At 39.2% G+C, this 17393-nt stretch overlaps 1 protein-coding gene across 4 annotated transcripts in view; it reads left to right on the top strand.

Moving 5' to 3' along the window:
* The window catches only part of SP1 (Sp1 transcription factor), a 37550-nt gene that overhangs the window by 336 nt on the left and 19821 nt on the right, over positions 1-17393 (top strand). The window contains exons 1-3 of one of the 4 annotated variants that reach the window (XM_043882699.1): positions 290-677; positions 855-1009; positions 1477-2848. In XM_043882699.1, the coding sequence (XP_043738634.1) occupies positions 503-677; positions 855-1009; positions 1477-2848 (1702 nt within the window). In that variant the 5' untranslated portion in view covers positions 290-502. Of the gene's footprint in view, positions 1-289; positions 678-854; positions 1010-1332; positions 2849-17393 lie in introns of those variants that run through there. The other 3 variants (XM_043882698.1, XM_043882701.1, XM_043882700.1) reach the window with 3 other exon arrangements.

Here is a 17393-nt window from a genome sequence, read left to right as displayed (position 1 = left end):
CGCCCGCCCCCTGCCCGCCCCGGCCACGGGGGACGGGCCTTACCCCCCACTACTCGGCTGCCCGCCTGAGGCTCCTCCTGCCGGGGGCTGGAGCCGCGGGGGCGGCCCGAGCAGAGCAGGCCCCGCCCGGGCCAACCGCCTCCCTGGTCCGCCCTCTGGTCGTCGCCGGCCCCAAGGCCCTCCCCCCTTCCCCCTCTGCCGTAGATTACCCCTCCCCCCGTAAATTACCCCTCCCCCCTACCGTCCCGCCCTTTCCACGCCCCACACCCCGAAACCGCCCTTTCCCTCTAGGGCCCGCCCTCTAGCCGCCCCGAATCGCTTGATTTCTAACCCCTGGACCTCTTTAGCCCCTTTTAGTATTTATAAATGTTTCCCCACTCAAACTTTTTATCTGTTCTTTTCCCCTTTCTCCTCCTTTCCTCTTGTTACTTTTTACACTTGAGTTTTTCTCTTTCTCCATTTCCTTTGACCCTAGTTTTTAGCAAACTTTCCATCCACCCACATGTTTTATGCCTTATCTATCCTTTTTTTCCCCCAGGTTACTTTTTCAACATGCCCACCGACCCTCGTATTTCCTGTACCAAAAGCACCTTTTCAGTGTTTTCTGAGTTTAATTTTGTGCAAAGGAGAATTGAGGTCCAGTTTTGGCATCACTGAGCCTAGATCACATCCTACTGGTCTGCAACTGTTCCTTCTCCCCGAATCCTTTTTTTTTTTTTTTTTAAATACTGGCGCCTTTCACCTTCCTGTTAGTCATTTGTTTCATCACAGCCTCTTTTACCCATTCTCACTTTTACCTTTTGCTCTCTCCAATTTTAAAAGTTATTTAAAAGTTATTTTAAAATTCTTTTTAGACCAAGATCACTCCATGGATGAAATGACAGCCGTGGTGAAGATTGAAAAAGGAGTTGGTGGCAATAACGGGGGCAATGGAAATGGTAGTGGTGCCTTTTCTCAGGCTCGAAGCAGCAGCACAGGCAGTAGCAGCAGCAGCGGAGGAGGAGGGCAGGTAAGTGATGATCCTGACACAGTGGGGAAGGTGCTGAGAGGCTGTAAATATCCTTAGAGGACTGTCTTTTTACAGAAAAATTTTAAGGGAATGGCTAAACCATTTTATAGATAAGGAAGTAAGCACAGAGAGACAAGTGACTTGGAGATCCCCCTAAATGAGAGTTTCAACAGTATAGATAGATCCAACTTTTTGTTTGGTTGGGTTTTTCTTTTTTTTCCCCTTTTGCACTGTTACACTGTTTATTTTTTGTATACTGCCCCCTGGTCTGGCAAATGGGTATCACTAAAGTAACTCCTTTCCTCTCCCTTATTTCTGGCCAGGAATCCCAGCCATCCCCTTTGGCTCTGCTGGCAGCAACTTGCAGCAGAATTGAGTCACCCAATGAAAACAGCAACAACTCCCAGGGCCCAAGCCAGTCAGGGGGCACAGGTGAGCTTGACCTCACAGCCACACAACTTTCCCAGGGTGCCAATGGCTGGCAGATCATCTCTTCCTCCTCTGGGGCTACCCCTACCTCGAAGGAACAGAGTGGCAGCAGTACCAACGGCAACAATGGCAGTGAGTCTTCCAAGAATCGCACGGTCTCCGGTGGGCAGTATGTTGTGGCTGCCACCTCCAACCTTCAGAACCAGCAAGTCCTGACAGGACTACCTGGAGTGATGCCTAATATTCAGTATCAAGTAATCCCACAGTTCCAGACCGTTGATGGGCAACAGCTGCAGTTTGCTGCCACTGGGGCCCAAGTGCAGCAGGATGGTTCAGGTCAGATACAGATCATCCCAGGTGCAAACCAACAGATCATCACAAATCGAGGAAGTGGAGGCAACATCATTGCTGCTATGCCAAACCTACTCCAGCAGGCTGTCCCCCTTCAAGGCCTGGCTAATAATGTACTCTCAGGACAGACTCAGTATGTGACCAATGTACCAGTGGCCCTGAATGGGAATATTACCTTGCTACCTGTCAACAGCGTTTCTGCAGCTACCTTGACCCCTAGCTCTCAGGCAGTCACGATCAGCAGCTCTGGGTCCCAGGAGAGTGGCTCACAGCCTGTCACCTCAGGGACTGCCATCAGTTCTGCCAGTTTGGTATCTTCACAAGCCAGTTCCAGCTCCTTTTTCACCAATGCCAATAGCTACTCAACAACTACTACCACCAGCAACATGGGAATTATGAACTTTACCACCAGCGGATCAGCAGGGACCAACTCTCAGAGCCAGACACCACAGAGGGTCAGCGGGCTGCAGGGATCTGATACTCTGAACATCCAGCAGAACCAGACATCTGGAGGTTCACTGCAAGCAAGTCAACAAAAAGAGGGAGAGCAAAACCAGCAGACACAGCAACAACAACAAATTCTCATCCAGCCTCAACTGGTTCAAGGGGGACAGGCCCTGCAGGCCCTCCAAGCCGCCCCATTGTCAGGGCAGACCTTTACAACTCAAGCTATCTCCCAGGAAACCCTCCAGAACCTTCAGCTTCAGGCTGTTCCAAACTCTGGCCCCATCATCATCCGGACACCAACAGTGGGGCCCAATGGACAGGTCAGCTGGCAGACTCTTCAGCTGCAGAACCTCCAAGTTCAGAACCCACAAGCCCAGACAATCACCTTGGCCCCAATGCAGGGTGTTTCTTTGGGGCAGACCAGCAGCAGCAGTACCACCCTTACACCTATTGCCTCAGCTGCCTCCATCCCTGCCGGCACAGTCACTGTGAATGCTGCTCAGCTCTCCTCCATGCCTGGCCTCCAGACCATTAACCTCAGTGCGTTGGGTGCTTCAGGAATCCAGGTGCACCAGCTTCCAAGCCTGCCCTTGGCGATAGCAAATGCCTCAGGTAAGACTTGAAATCTTTTGCATTTATCTCTAGAGCTACTTAGCATCTTAGCTGAAACTGTTGAATAAAGAAGAGGGAGTAGAATCTTTTGAGGGCAATACTTCTGAGGGCAAGTCGGAGAAATAGCAATGAAGTCATTTGGAGCTGACTTAATGAAAACTTTTCCCTCTTCAGGTCGTCTGTCCAGAAAGGAGCATTTCTGGGCAGTGTCCTTGGGGTCTCTACTTTCAGTGTCTGGTACTACAGTACAAGAGTGGGCAAACTTTTTCTGTAAAGGGCCAGATAGTAATTATTTTAGGCTTTGTGGGCCACATAAGTTCTCAGTTACGTGTACTTCTTTGTTTTTGCAACCTTTAAAAAATATACAATATTTTTACCTTGAGGGCTTTATTTGGCTTGAGGGTTCTTCTTCTGTAGATAGAATGGATTATAAACTTATCTGTAGGGCAGTTATTAAGTCATCAGATATTTCTCACAAACCACAAGTAGGGGAAAACTAATGGATTCCAAAGGACTTCAATAAAATAAGTTCCCTGGTTAATCTTTAGTTAACCAGAAGAGCCTACCCTTTGAGGTTTAATTTTTTCAACTTCTGCTTAGCTCGAAAGTATTAATGTGTATTTTTAATAAGCTTCCTAGGTGATTTTTTTTTGTTTTGTTTTTGTTTCTTAGGTAGTGATTCTCCTAGGTAGTGATTCTAATACTTCTAGATTAGAGAGCCACTAGAAAGTGGCTGCTTTGAAAGTAGCATATGGTTGAAAGGTGGAAGAGAACAGAAGTGGGGCACAGAATGGAGTGGGGAGATGGAGTTGAGAGGAATTAGAAGTAAGAACTTCGAAGGGGAAAGAGAAGAGTTGTCAAGGAGGTGTATATATTGAAATGTATGTTGAACCAATTGACACCACTATTCAGTCATTTATTTTGAACTGTATTTTACTAGTATTGGTTAATTTGAAATTTAAAACCTCTATTTAAAATGGTGAGAATTTATTTAGAGTTTATCATTTTAAATTTCATGGTGATAGAACTAATCTTTAATGAAGCACATTAGGATATATATGCATCTTTATATTCTGGCATGATATATAGAAAATTATGATGAGAAGTAGTTTAATACCACTGAACTTCTACTTCTGTTGGTGTATCTGTGCATTTGTTAATTGTTTACTTTTATTATAAAGAGTTCTCATTCTATTTAGATTGGTTCTTATGTAAGAGAGGGTAACAAATAGGCAACCATATTTCCTGCCTCCTGCAGTTTAGGAAAATCTGTGATGGGGAGGTCTGCTCAAGTTCAGTACTTTCTTACAGTCTTGTAGTAGTATGTTTAAAATTACTGCATTTTGAGCCTTAACAGACAGAAATTTTCTTAGTGAATTGGAGATCTTAACATAGGTTAGAGCTGAAAGAGACCTTAGGAATCATCTCATACTTCTGCCTTATTTTCCAGATAAGGACTTTGAGATACTGGGAAGCACATATGTTATGAGACAGACTACTTGCTGTTAGTTCTAGTCTGGAGCATTCATTACCTATTAACTAACTTGGGACAAGAGACTTCATGTTTTAACTTGGGACATCCTTTAGATTGTTAAAAATCTTTTGGATAAGATAACTTTTGTTACTTTGAAATTTAAGGCTGTAGAGCTGGCAAATGTTTATAGGCTAAAAATTATGTGAGTAAAAATGGGGAAAGTTTAATAAAAACTGAACCTAACAGCTTGGAAAATTAGACATTTTCTGGGTAATCTACATTTGTGTGTGTGTTTTCTCTTTGCTCTTAAGTTATTGAGATTGTTGTAGATAGTATTAATTTGGATCCTTGCAATGTGTAAACGTTTTATAACTCGAGCTCTAAGGAGCAGTTATGAGATACTTTCATTGCTAAATCATGGTCTGGGGAAGTCTGCCATTTAGTTTGTCATAGGATAGGGCTACCTTCTTAGCTGTTGTTGATGGTCTCTGAGCTCTAGAAAATGCATGCCTTTCTATAAGATAGTAGCTGCTTGACATTCACTAAGAAGAGAATGAAGCTCTGAAAGGCCATTTTGTGAGAGTTGAGATTGCTTTATTAATAGTGGTTTTTGAAGATATGTGTTTCCTCCTTTCTGGTTAGTCATAGTTGTGCAACATTTTTTCCCCTTCAATTGATCTGACTTCAGTCTTAATGAAAGATAATGCAGTCATTTCCTGGAAGCTTAGTACTCTTTAGTTGTTGCCTGGCTGCTACAAAGTCTCTCATTTTACCCCTTTTTCTGGTATATAGTTATTTTATTAGAAAAACTCAGTCTCTTGGCAGTATGATGTAGTGGAAAGAGCCATGAATATGAACTCATGTTGTAAGATAGGTAATAGATAGCACTCTGCAAAGGGAGACATTATTTTTATTTATTTTTTTTTTTCTTTTTTTCTTTTTTTTGGAGACATTATTTTTAAATGGTTGTGGAAGACTGCAGCTTCTATGTCACTTAATAGATTTAGTCTTTTTTTTTTTTTTTGGCCCTACCGCATGGCTTCTCATAAGATGCTAGTTCCCTGAATAGGGATTGAACCCTTACACCCCCACCCCCCACCTCTAGCAGTGAAATCAAAGAGTCCCAGCTACTGGACTGCCAGGGAATTCCCACATTTATTATTTTTAAGTCATCTTTTAAAACTTTTCTAAGTTCTCTTGTTGACTTTTATTATGTTTATTTGTTTGCTTGAATATACAGGCAAAGGCACAAACTTAGACCCCAAATCAGGCACCCATCTCTGTATTCCTGTTTTTCACAACTCTGCCACTGGTGGGTGGTAGTGAAGAATGGACCACCCAGTAATTTGGAATGATCTATGGGCTCTTAGTTTTTGTTTTTATTTTTTAAGTGAGCAGCTTTTCCTTTTTTTTTTTTTAAATTAACACTGTCCCCTTTATCCTTTTATCAACACTCTTTAGTTACACGCTCAGATCTCGGTTTGGGGTTTTTTTGTTTTGCTTATTTTAAAGCTTCAGGCTTCAGATTTTTTTCTCAGCCCTGGCTAAATTCAGAAAACTCTTCCCCAAGGTTGAGGAGGGGCCAGTTTTGAAAGACTTAGTTTGGATGACTTCGTGGGAGTTCTGCCTAATAAAGAGTGCAGGACTGGGCTTTGGCAAGAGAATAAAACATATTTCCTTGATGGCTGTAATTCACTCAAGAAGCAAATTTCAGACACTAAAAATAAAAATTTCACATCTGCTCAGTTTTATTGGGGTCAGGAAAATGTCTCCTCTTAGAAGTTAAGTTGAATGCGATACCAGAGTTGGTTTGCCAACAGTGTCGCTAAACTTGGGGTCAGATTGCTGAGACCTATTTTGTTAACAGAGTTGTATTTTAGACTAGTGCATTTGAACATAAGTGTTAAGTAGGTTTAGATGGTTTAAATGTGTCCAGAATTATCATTCTAGTGCAAAGGGTCATACAAGAAAATTTTCTATTTTAAAATAATATACTTTTATTGACTATAACATCAAATGTTTCAGCATCATTTGCTTTTTTTAGTACAATTTTATAAGTGTGTTTTAAATGAAATACACTTATAAAAAGATCTCCTTTAAAGATCTCCTTTAAAATCTAGGTGCTTGATTGATTTGGAAAGACTGAGAAGACAGTCTTGAGACTTTTTCAGTTGCTCCTATTTATTTATTCCAGTGGCTTTCTGTCAATGATGTCATTGTTAAATCACGTTGTATTGTGTAATTTGGTCCTTTTAGTTCTTAATTAAATAACAAGAGCACAAGGGTGCCTAGTGTTTTGGAAAAATTTAGTATCTGTTCTGTTCTCAGATCTCCTTTTCCCTTTAATTATTCTACATATAAATGTATATATGTTATTCTAGCATATAAATGTTGGCACTAAAAATGTAGTTCTGTTCATTTCTTGGTTCTAATTGTTTTGTTTTCCCTCCTTGAAAATATTTTAAATGTAAGAGGAACACCTGTAGAAAAGCTGTATTACATAATGTTTTGTAAGTTACTGATTTGGGTAAACATTAATAGATAATAATTAGTTGAAATTTTTCAGTTTGCCATTTAATTGAAAAACAAGCATATTTTTCATATTTCTTTTGGAAGGCATGTCAAAATAGTATTATCCCTAACATTTAACCTTATTATACTAGATCTGCAGCGCTGACGCATTATTTAAAAGGTATATGTCCACACTGTGACTACATTGTTAATGCCTTGCTAGGTTTTAAGAATTGGTCCCTTTAGAAGACCCTGAAAAAGTTTCTGAAGAAAGTTTTTTTCCTTCAGAATTGGTTAAATCTGGACTATAATTTGAATTTGTACTTCTGCTCCAGTGCTTTTTAAACTCTGGCAATATTACTTGTTTGACAAGTTTGGGTGTACCTACCTGATTTACTCTGAATCTTTCTCACCCTATATCTATGTACAAAATTAATAATTTAATGTGTACACAATAAATAATAAAAATTAAAATACCCAGGTCAAGACAAAGACGTGCCCTTTTTGAGATGAGAGAATCAGTTAAAAATCTACGTGTTTGAGGGAGTTCCCTGGAGGTCCAGTGGTTAGTACTCAGGGCTTTCACTGCTGTGGGCCTGTGTTCAATCACTGGTCGTGCTTCGAGGTGCAGCCAAACCAAAACTAAAGCAAAGCAAAAAAATCTACATTTCTGAGAAAAAAAATTTTTAATGGTTTTCATAGTAAATCAAATGTCTGCTGCAAGTAATCCAGATAAGGTTAAATGCTATTGAGATGGAGCTTTCCAGATTATTCCATGTGTTCTTCATTAACTTGACACTGTTTGGATTGCTTAGAAGTTATAGCTCTTTGCAAACATATTATAATTAAACCGGACTCTCCATGTTAATAGCAGTTAAACTGAGGATTGCTGGAGTTGGAAACCTCATCCCCTCTAGTACTCTCCTTTTGACAGCCTAAGGTGTAGAAAGATTCAGTGACTTGTCAGAGGTCATTGACAAAATTTACAGTGACAGATCTTTTGACTTCAGATCAATATCATTTCCACTACACTACTACTCTCTTGTAGAAAAATGGATTTGAAAAAAAAAAGAAAGAAAAATGGATTTGTTTTTTGACCCAGTTCAGTTATTTTGAAGAGTTAAATTTGTAACTTAAGACAAAAAATAGAAAAAAAAAAAAAAAAGAAGCAAAAAGCATGGTTAAATCAACAGCCTTTTTTTTTTTTTTCAACAGTCTTTTTATAAACTTTGTTATGGATCAGAATTTGTTATAACCAGATCTATTAATTTGAATTTATTTAATTGAATGAAATGTAAATAATCAATGATATGATGAGTACGTTAAGGAAGGAAGGAGCAAGATGGTAAAAGAGAAGTCAGAGATTTTCATAATCAGTTTTTTGAAAGCATGAAGGTCCTCTGTGTTATATGGGCGTGAGAATATTATTCTGGTGGCTCAGTAAAGAATATGCCTGCAATATGGGAGCCCTGCATTCGATCCCTGGGTTGGGAAGATCCCCTGGAGGAGGGCATGGCAACCTACTCCAGTATTCTTGCCTGGAGAGTCTCCATGGACAGAGGATTCTGGTGGCCTGCATACGGTCCATTGGGTCACAGAGAGTCAACACGACTGAGCGACTAAGCACAACACAGCACATTCCCCAACCTCCTTTTTCCCTCCTGCTAGGAAGATGTGATATGTTTCCCTGATCCTAATTTTTTCCTTGATGCACTTGAGACATTTTTATAGCAAACTTTCTCTTTATTGTCCCTATTCTTTTCCATTTTATTCTGAAAATTTCCTTTCGGTGTCTTCCTTCTACTCCCATATTTCTGATTAAATAGTATATGCATATCTCTTGATGTACTAGGGGATATGATTTAACAACCTTTTTTTTTAAATAAAATTATGTATTCTTAGCTGTGCTAGTTGCTGTGCGTGGGGTTTCTCTAGTTGCGGCAAGTGGGGCTGCTCAAGTTGCTGTGTGCAGGCTTATTGTGGTGGCTTCTCTTGTTGCAGAGCATGTGTTCTAGGGTTCAGGGGCTCAGTGGTTGTGGTGCATGGTCTTAGTTGCCCCTCAGCATGTGGAATCTAGTTCCCCAAGAGATTGAACCCATGTCCCCTGTGTTGGCAGGCAGATTCTTAACTACTGGACCACCAGGGAAGTCCTAAAGAAACCTTTGAGAAACTGTATAGGGCCTGATTTTGTCCAGGCCCTAGATAGACAATGCATAATATTTCTTAACAGTTACTGATGGTACATCTGAAAGTAATCTGCTTAGGATTCTTTGGCAGTTTCTTGCACTTGTAAAGAAAAATGTACTTTAAGTGTATACAGACCACTTGTCTTTTTTTTTTTTTTTTTGAATCTTTATTCATCCCATTTGTCTTAAAGAAGGTAAAAAGCCTATAACTCTGAAAACTGTATTTGGAAATTTTTTATATCATTGAGAAATTTTTTTTGCTTCTTTTGGTATTCTTTTAAAAGATTATCTGTCGGCATTATTACGTTTTGAATGGCCTCCTTATTTATCCTTAAATGCTGTTAAGAAATGCAATAATACTCATGGTTCAGTTAACTTACATAGGCATTTACTGAACACCAGTATACTTAGTAATGTTAACTGCTCCCTACAGGCTTAAGAATTAGATGCAAAAGTGTTAAGTGGAAGTGGGTTCTCATTTTTGATGCTTCGTTCATAGACAAGTTTAATGAAATTTATTGAGCATTTATTGTATGTCAAATGTGTTAGGTTCTTGGAATTCATTGAAACAGGTGGTGTTGTCCCTTGCCTTCTTGGAGCTCCAGTTGCTGTTGTGCTGCAGTTACCTACATGTAGTGCATTTAGGGGGACCAGTTCAGAATCCACCTGCAGTGTGGGAGGCCTGGATCTGATCCCTGGGTTGGGAAGATCCCCTGGAGAGGCAACCACTCCAGTATTCTTGCCTGACAGAGGAGCCTGGTGGGCTGCAGTCCTTGGGAACACAAAGAGTTGGATACATCTGAACAACTAACCATACATAGAGTTTTTACAACTAATCCTGAGAGTTATAGCAAAATATATGAGATAATAGGGCCCCACAGTATTTTGGATTTAAATTAGTCTCCTTGTACTGTGTCATATATTGTCAGGTTGTTAATTTTTAATTAAAAATGTTGTCATGCCCTTTAAATACTTAAACTTTTTGCCTATAATTTTGGCTCAAGTTTGTAAAAGCAGACGCATGGCAAGAGGGAAGAGATTTGTATAAATTTTGTGATGTACTTAATGATATTTTTCTTTGGTCACTATTAAATCCCTGGCATTTATGCAGTTTTAGGGAAAAATTGTTTAAGATGAAAGAATATGCAAAGCAATATAGTTTTTTTTTCTAAACTGATTTTTTTTTTTCTTATTTATTTGTCTGTGTCAGATCTTAGTTGAGTCATGTGGGACCTTTTGTTGAGGCGCACAGACTCTCTAATTGTGGTGCATGGGCTCAGTAGATGTGGCAGATGGGCTCTGTCATCGTAGTGCTTGGGATCATTGCTCCGTGGCCTGTGGGATCTTAGTTCCCCAACCAGGGATCAGATCCGTTTTCCTTGAGTTGCAAGGCGGGTTCTTAACCACTGGACCACCAGGGAAGTCCCTAAGTAATTATTTTTAGATGTGGTAAAAATCACATAACATAAAATTTACCATCTTAACCCTTTTAAGTGAACAGGTCAATAGTGTTAGGTATACTCATGTTATGCAACAGGTCTCCAAAACTTTTTCATCTTAAAAATCTAAACACTGTCTATACCTCTGAAGGTATTTATTTCCCCTCCTTTCCCAGACCTTTGCAGCCATTATTCTACTTTGTATTTCTATGAATTTGACTACTAATGTATACCATACAAGTGGAATCATACAGTATTTGTCTTTTTGCAACAAGCTTATTTCATTTAGCATAATGTCTCGTAAGCTCATCCACTTTGCAGTATGTGACAGGATTTCCTTCCTTTTTAAAAAATTCATTTATTTATCTATTAATATTTATTTATTTAGCTCCTCCAGCTCTTCATTGGAGCACACGATATCTTTAGTTATAGTATGTGAGCTCTTAGTCGCAGCACATGGGATCTAGTTCCCTGACCAGGGATTGAATCTGGGCCCCCTTCAGTGGAAGCAGAGAGTCTTAACTTTGGAACCTCTTGGGAAGTCCCAAGCGTACTTTTAAAGATAAATCATTCTTAGGTAACTGGTTATTGCTTACCTTTTAATTTTGATTCCTTATACACAAATGACTACAGAAAGCAAAGATGGCTTGTTGCTGGCAAGCATTTCCCTTTTTGAAATTGATTCATTGACCCCTGTGAGCCCCAGAAAATGACAATTGTCCTTTTATCCCATATGGGATATCCTCCTCTTTAGCTCATATAGAGTTTTAGGAAATTGTAGCATGGCCAGGTATCTTGGTGTAGTGGTAATTAATCTTTTAGTCAAATACCTGATCAGAGCTGTCTTAAAGCACTAACATATGATGACATTGTATTATTTTTAACTGAAATGTGAAATTCAGATGCATCCAGACTTTAATTACTAATAGGTCTTTGATTTATTCCTGAAAGCATCATGATGACTAATTAATTTAAGTCTTAAAATTTTATTAGAATAACCAGGATAGAGGTATTATAAAATATTACTCTATTACATTATCCAGATGTGTCTTACCGTTAAAATTTAAGAACTGGGCATTTAAAATTTTAAGAAATAGGCACATGCAATAGAGATTATATGAAATAGGCACCTTCATTTCCAGTACTACTTTCTTAGTATTGAAAATTATTACTCCATGGACTGTTTCAATCATTGCTTTGCTTGAAAAGGAATTTGATGCTATTTAAAGTGGTACTGGGGCTTCCCTGGTGGCTCAGTGGTAAAGAATCCACCTGTCAATGTAGTGGACACAGGTTCCATCCCTGATCCAGGGGGGATCCCACATGCTAAGCTCATGTGCCACAACTATTGAGCATGTGCTCTAGAGCCCAGGAGCCACAACTACTGAGCCCATGTGCCACAACTACTGAAGCCCACTTGCCCTAGAGCCTGTGCTATAATAAATAAATAAAGATTTATTAAATGAATAAATATTCAATAAATAAAAGTGGTACTGGGACTTCCCTGGTGGTCCAGAGGCTAGTACTCTACATTCCCAGGACAGGGAGCCCAAGTTCAATCTGTGGTTGGGGACTAGATCCCGCATGCCACAACTAAAGATCCCATGTGACATAACTTAAGACTCAGAACAGCCAAATAAATATTTTTTTAAAATATTAAAATAAAAGTGGTACCAACCAAGAGATTTGTCCATTTCCAAAAAGCTAAGCATCAAACTTACAGCAGACTTTTTTTTTTTAGCCTCATAAAACCTCAGTATTATAGATAACTTTGTCCAGAATGATTCTCTTGATGACAGTGTCACGAAGGATTACTAATGTTGCATCATCTGAAAACCCCCTCATAAAAGGAAGACATCCTGGGGCCACTGTAGAGGATTGTTTGGACCAACTTGGCATTGTGCTCAGCGTGGTCTACAGTATTGTACATAGAAGAAACCAAAATTTTGGGTTGACCAAAAAGTTTGTTCGGGTTTTTCCATAAGATGTGATGGAAGAACCTGAACAAACTTTGGCCAACCCAATTAAAGGTTATGTTTGGAAAGCATAAGCTTCTGTTCAGAAGTCAGGTTTAGAGGTTTTTTCTAGTTCTGGTTCAAACAGCACTATCAGGCCCTTGCAGTTGCATTCTGAAACCTGAAATGGAAGTTGATGATTAAACCTACTGCTGCACTTGAATAGGTGTGTTTATGAATGAGTCATATTGTGTCATGTCTCCTGTTTTCTTATATCCCCTCCCCACTACCCCTATTTCTATTCCCAACCTCCTGTGAGACATTGGTACTATGAGCAAACTCAGGTGCTTGCTAAAGAGAACTCTTTTTGTTGTTGTTGTTACGCAGCTGTTAGGAGGGAAAATGAAATGACTCTTTGAAAGTACAATATAAAAATCCACCAAATTATTGCGAGATTGGGAACAGTTGTTGGAAAGTTATTCTGTTTAGTTAGTACTATTTTGGATGAGAAATAGATGACTGACTGTAAGTGGGATCTTAGAGCCAGAATACTGTGGGGTTGTGTTTTAAATGTTGTTTTTGCAGATGAACACATCTCACATCCTGTGTCGTATAAGGGGAAACAGTTTAGCTGGATGAAATAAGTCCAGTTCTGAAACTAGCAGTAATTGAAGATCCTTTGTGAAAGAAAAGGTGTGTCCTGAGTGAGATACTTAGTATAGACAGGGGAGTGACATACTAGGATTCAGATCATAGCTTTGCTTCTTAACTGGCTGCGTGACTGAGGGGAAGTTCTTCATCCTCTCTGTACAAGAAGAGGGTCAGTATAGTATTTACCCCCATGGAATTACTAGGATTAAATGAGGGCGATAACATAATATTGATCCTCAACACACATTAGTGCCCATAGCTCAATAGAAGTTCTGTCCTACCATTCAGTTAAAAGTAGGATTTTGATTACTTAGCTGAAGGCTGCTCTTTCAAGTTGTGTCTAAGATCTTTGCATTCTTTCTTGCCCATTATATTTCTTGCCCATTGGTGTAGTCATTAAACTACAACAACTGCCAAAGGAAGTAAAGTCCAGCCAGTATCCTTTGTTCTTTCATAAACCATTCTAGTAAAAACAGTAGTTGGATTACCCATGAATTTTCTGTTTCTTTATCTCTTGTTGGCTTGGTTATAAACTTGGTGCAGATTGTTTGCTAGAAAAACATTCTTGATGAACACTTTGTTGACTCTCCACCTAATGATAATTAGGTTTCTTAATTTTTGTTTCAGTGAGTTATTTTTCTGTCCCTGTGTTCTTTTTTTTTTTTTTCTTTTTTTTTTTTAATTTTTGTGCAAAACACCCTGGGGGTCGAAAACCACTGACCTCTGCAGAACCATGGGAGCAAAAGCACCTCTCATGAGCTCTCACAACAGCCCTCTCCCAGAAAAATGGGAGAAGGAAACAAATTCCCGAAGCCCACACAGCAAATCAATGCAAGACAAGATTATCAGGATCGTGATTATCTGGGTCTGAAGATCTTTTTTGTACAGTTCTTCTGTGTATTCTTGCCACCTCTTCTTAATATCTTCTGCTTCTGTTAGGTCCATACCATTTCTGTCCTTTATCGAACCCATCTTTGCATGAAATGTTCCTTTGCTACTGCTGCTGCTGCTAAGTCACTTCAGTCATGTCCGACTCTGTGCGACCCCATAGACGGCAGCCCACCAGGCTCCCCCGTCCCTGGGATTCTCCAGGCAAGAACACTGGAGTGGGTTGCCATTTCCTTCTCTAGCGCGTGAAAGTGAAGTCGCTCAGTCGTGTCCGACTCTTAGCGACCCCATGGACTGCAGCCTACCAGGCTCCTCCATCCATGGGATTTTCCAGGCATGAGTACTGGAGTGGGGTGCCATTGCCTTCTCCGATTGTCCCTGTGTTCTTGAGTTGTTTGGTTTTCTGTATGTTAAAACAATTTTATTTTTTCCTTTTACCTTTCTAGAACTTGGTTTTACTAAATCATTGTTTTACTTTCTTTTTTACTCTCAGCTAATTCCTGTCTCACCTATCTCACCCCCAAACCCCAATAAGGCCCAGCCCTTCAAAAATGATTAAGAAATGATTTAGGACATCTAGGCAGGTTTAAAGGATAATACAGTGGATTTTTTTTTTAACCTATATCCCAGTTCACAAAATGATATATTACAAATATTAAAGCTTACAAAATTTGCCCTCTTAAAATTTAAAAAAATTGCTGTTAATTGTGTGGTTTTATCAATTAATGATTGTTTTGATTGTGTGTGTGTAAACTCACTTGTTTTAATCTTCTGGTGCAAAAGGAGAGTAGAAAATTGAGAAAAATTGGTTAGGGCTGAACCGACTTAAGTTAGTGATTTTGGAATTTCTTGACTTCTGCTCACCTATAGAGCAAGGATGATGATTATATTCTTCTCACTTCTTTGTGGTAATGTAGATTTTTTTTTTTTTCCTGCACCTACCTGTCTTGGTAATGTAGATTCTTTTTTTTTTTTTTTTTGTGTAATGTAGATTCTTAAGTGTACAAATACATCCAGATATCTGAGACATTTGGTAGCTATTCTTTGTATAGTTCTAGGTATGTCAGTGTTTTAGATCTTAAATGCCTACAGGAACAGGGCAGGAACCACCTCTGTTTTTCTTTATACAGAGCATGTTTGGTAGCACAAACCTATGGGTACAGAATAACTTATCTAATGGGAAAACACTGGTTGCTCACAAAGGACTGCTATGTAAATTACAGTTCAGTATGGAAAATGGGAAAGTTCAAAGCATTCACTTTATAGAGATCTCTAGAGCTAAAATGAGAAAACTTGTTCATTCACTTAGTCATGTCTAACTCTTTGCAGCTCCATGGAGGGCTTCCCTCATAGCTCAGTCAGTAAAGAATCTGCCTGCAATGCAGGAGACCTGGGTTCGATTCCTGGGTTGGGAAGATCCCCTGGAGAAGGAAATGGCAACCCACTCCAGTGTTATTGCCCGGAGAATCCCATGGACAGAGGAGCCTGGCAGGCTACAGTCCATGGGGTCGCGAGAGTCGGACACACACACACACAAAAAAAATAGTCGGACACGACTTAGCGACTAAAGAGAGAGAGAGGACTGCATGCAGCATGCCAAGCTTCCCTGTCCTTCACTTACTCCTGGAGTTTGCTCAAACTCATGTCCATTGAGTGGGTGATGCTGCTCTCCCACCTTCTCATTCTCTGTCACCCCCTTCTCCTCCTGCCCTCAATCTTTCTCAGCATCAGGGTCTTTTCCAATGAGCCAACTCTACACATCAGTTGGCCAAAGTATTGGAGCTTTAGCATCAGTCCTTCTAATGAATATTCAGGGTTGATTTCCTTTAGGATTGACTGGTTTGATCTTTTTGCAATCCAAGGGACTCTGAAGAGTCTTCTCCAGCACCACAATTCAAAAGCATCAATTCTTTGGTCCTGGTCCTCAGCCTTCTTTAGGGTCCAACTCTCACATCCATACATGACTACTGGAAAAACCATGGCTTTTGACTATACATACGTTAGTCAGCAAAGTGATGTCTCTGCTTTATAATAAACCGTCTAGGTTTGTCACAGCTTTCCTTATAAGGAATAAGCATCTTTTAATTTTATGGCTGCAGTCACCATCCATAGTGATTTTGGAGCCCAAGAAAAAAAAAAATCTGTCACTGTTTCCTATTTTCTCATTCTGTTTGCCATGAAATGATAGGACCAGATGCCATATCTTAGTTTTTTGAATGTTGAGGTTTAATCCAGCTTTTCACTCTCATGAAGAGGCTCTTTAGTTCCTCTTCACTTTTTGCCATTAGAATGGTTATCATATACACATCTGAGGTTGTTGATATTTCTCCCGGCAATCTTGATTCCAGCTTGTGCTTCATCCAACCTGGCATTTTGCATGATATACTCTACATAGAAGTTAAATAAGCAGGGTGACAATTTACAGTGTTGACGTACTCTGTACAAATTTTGAACCAGTCCATTGTTCCATGTCCAGTCCTAACTGGTAAGGTGGTTTGGTATTCCCATCTCTTTTTTAAGAGTTTTCCAAAGTTTGTTGTGATCCACATGACTTCATTCATGTAGTCAATGAAGCAGAAGTAGACGTTTTTCTGGAATTCCTTTGCTTTCTCTATGATCCAGCAAATGTTGGCAATTTGATCTCTGATTCATCTACCTCTTCTAAATCGAGTTTGTACATCTGGAAGTTCTCAGCTCACTTGCTGTTGAAACCTAGCTTGAAAGATTTTAAGCATTACCTTTGATGTAGGAAAAAATATTTTTAATTCAATTTTTTATTTTTGGCCATGCTGCTCAGTTTGTGGGATCTTAGTTCTCCAACCAGAAACTTAACCCATGCTAAGGCCGTGAAAGCTTGGAATCTTAACCACTAGGCCACCAGGACACTCCCTAAATATATATATATATTTTTTTTTTCCCCCCTAAATATGTTTTTAAGTAACTTGTTTAAGTGGTACTGGTGAAAGCATTAAACCATAAAAATAATTCAGAAAGTAAAGTAAAAGTTAATTGAACTTTAACTATGCAAAGATAATCATTGTTGAAATTTTGGTGCTCATCCTTCCAGCCATATTTTTGTACCTTTGTGTACAATTTACAAAGAAGTCTATATATTGTTTTATTAATACTAAAATAGTATTATGCTCTTTACAGTGCTTCATAATATTATTGTTACTGAACAGTATATTATATACATTTTTCATAAATAACAAATATCATCATCATTTTAAATAATTGTCTGGAAATTTCATGGTATGTTAGTACTAGGATGTGCTTAACTCTACTGATGTACTTTTTTCCCACCCTAAAATTTCATTGTTACAAGTAATGCTGTGATGAACATCACTGTTTATACTTTTTAGATTAAAATTTTATTGAGTGAGTGATTGTATTCCTAGGTATATTTCTAAGAGAAATGAAAACATACATCCACACAGAAAT

The sequence above is a fragment of the Cervus elaphus genome, chromosome 3 (genome assembly GCF_910594005.1).
Source record: "Cervus elaphus chromosome 3, mCerEla1.1, whole genome shotgun sequence".
NCBI lineage: Eukaryota > Metazoa > Chordata > Mammalia > Artiodactyla > Cervidae > Cervus > Cervus elaphus.
Note: the sequence above shows the minus strand (reverse complement) of the source record. Positions and strands in the feature narration are given on the sequence as shown.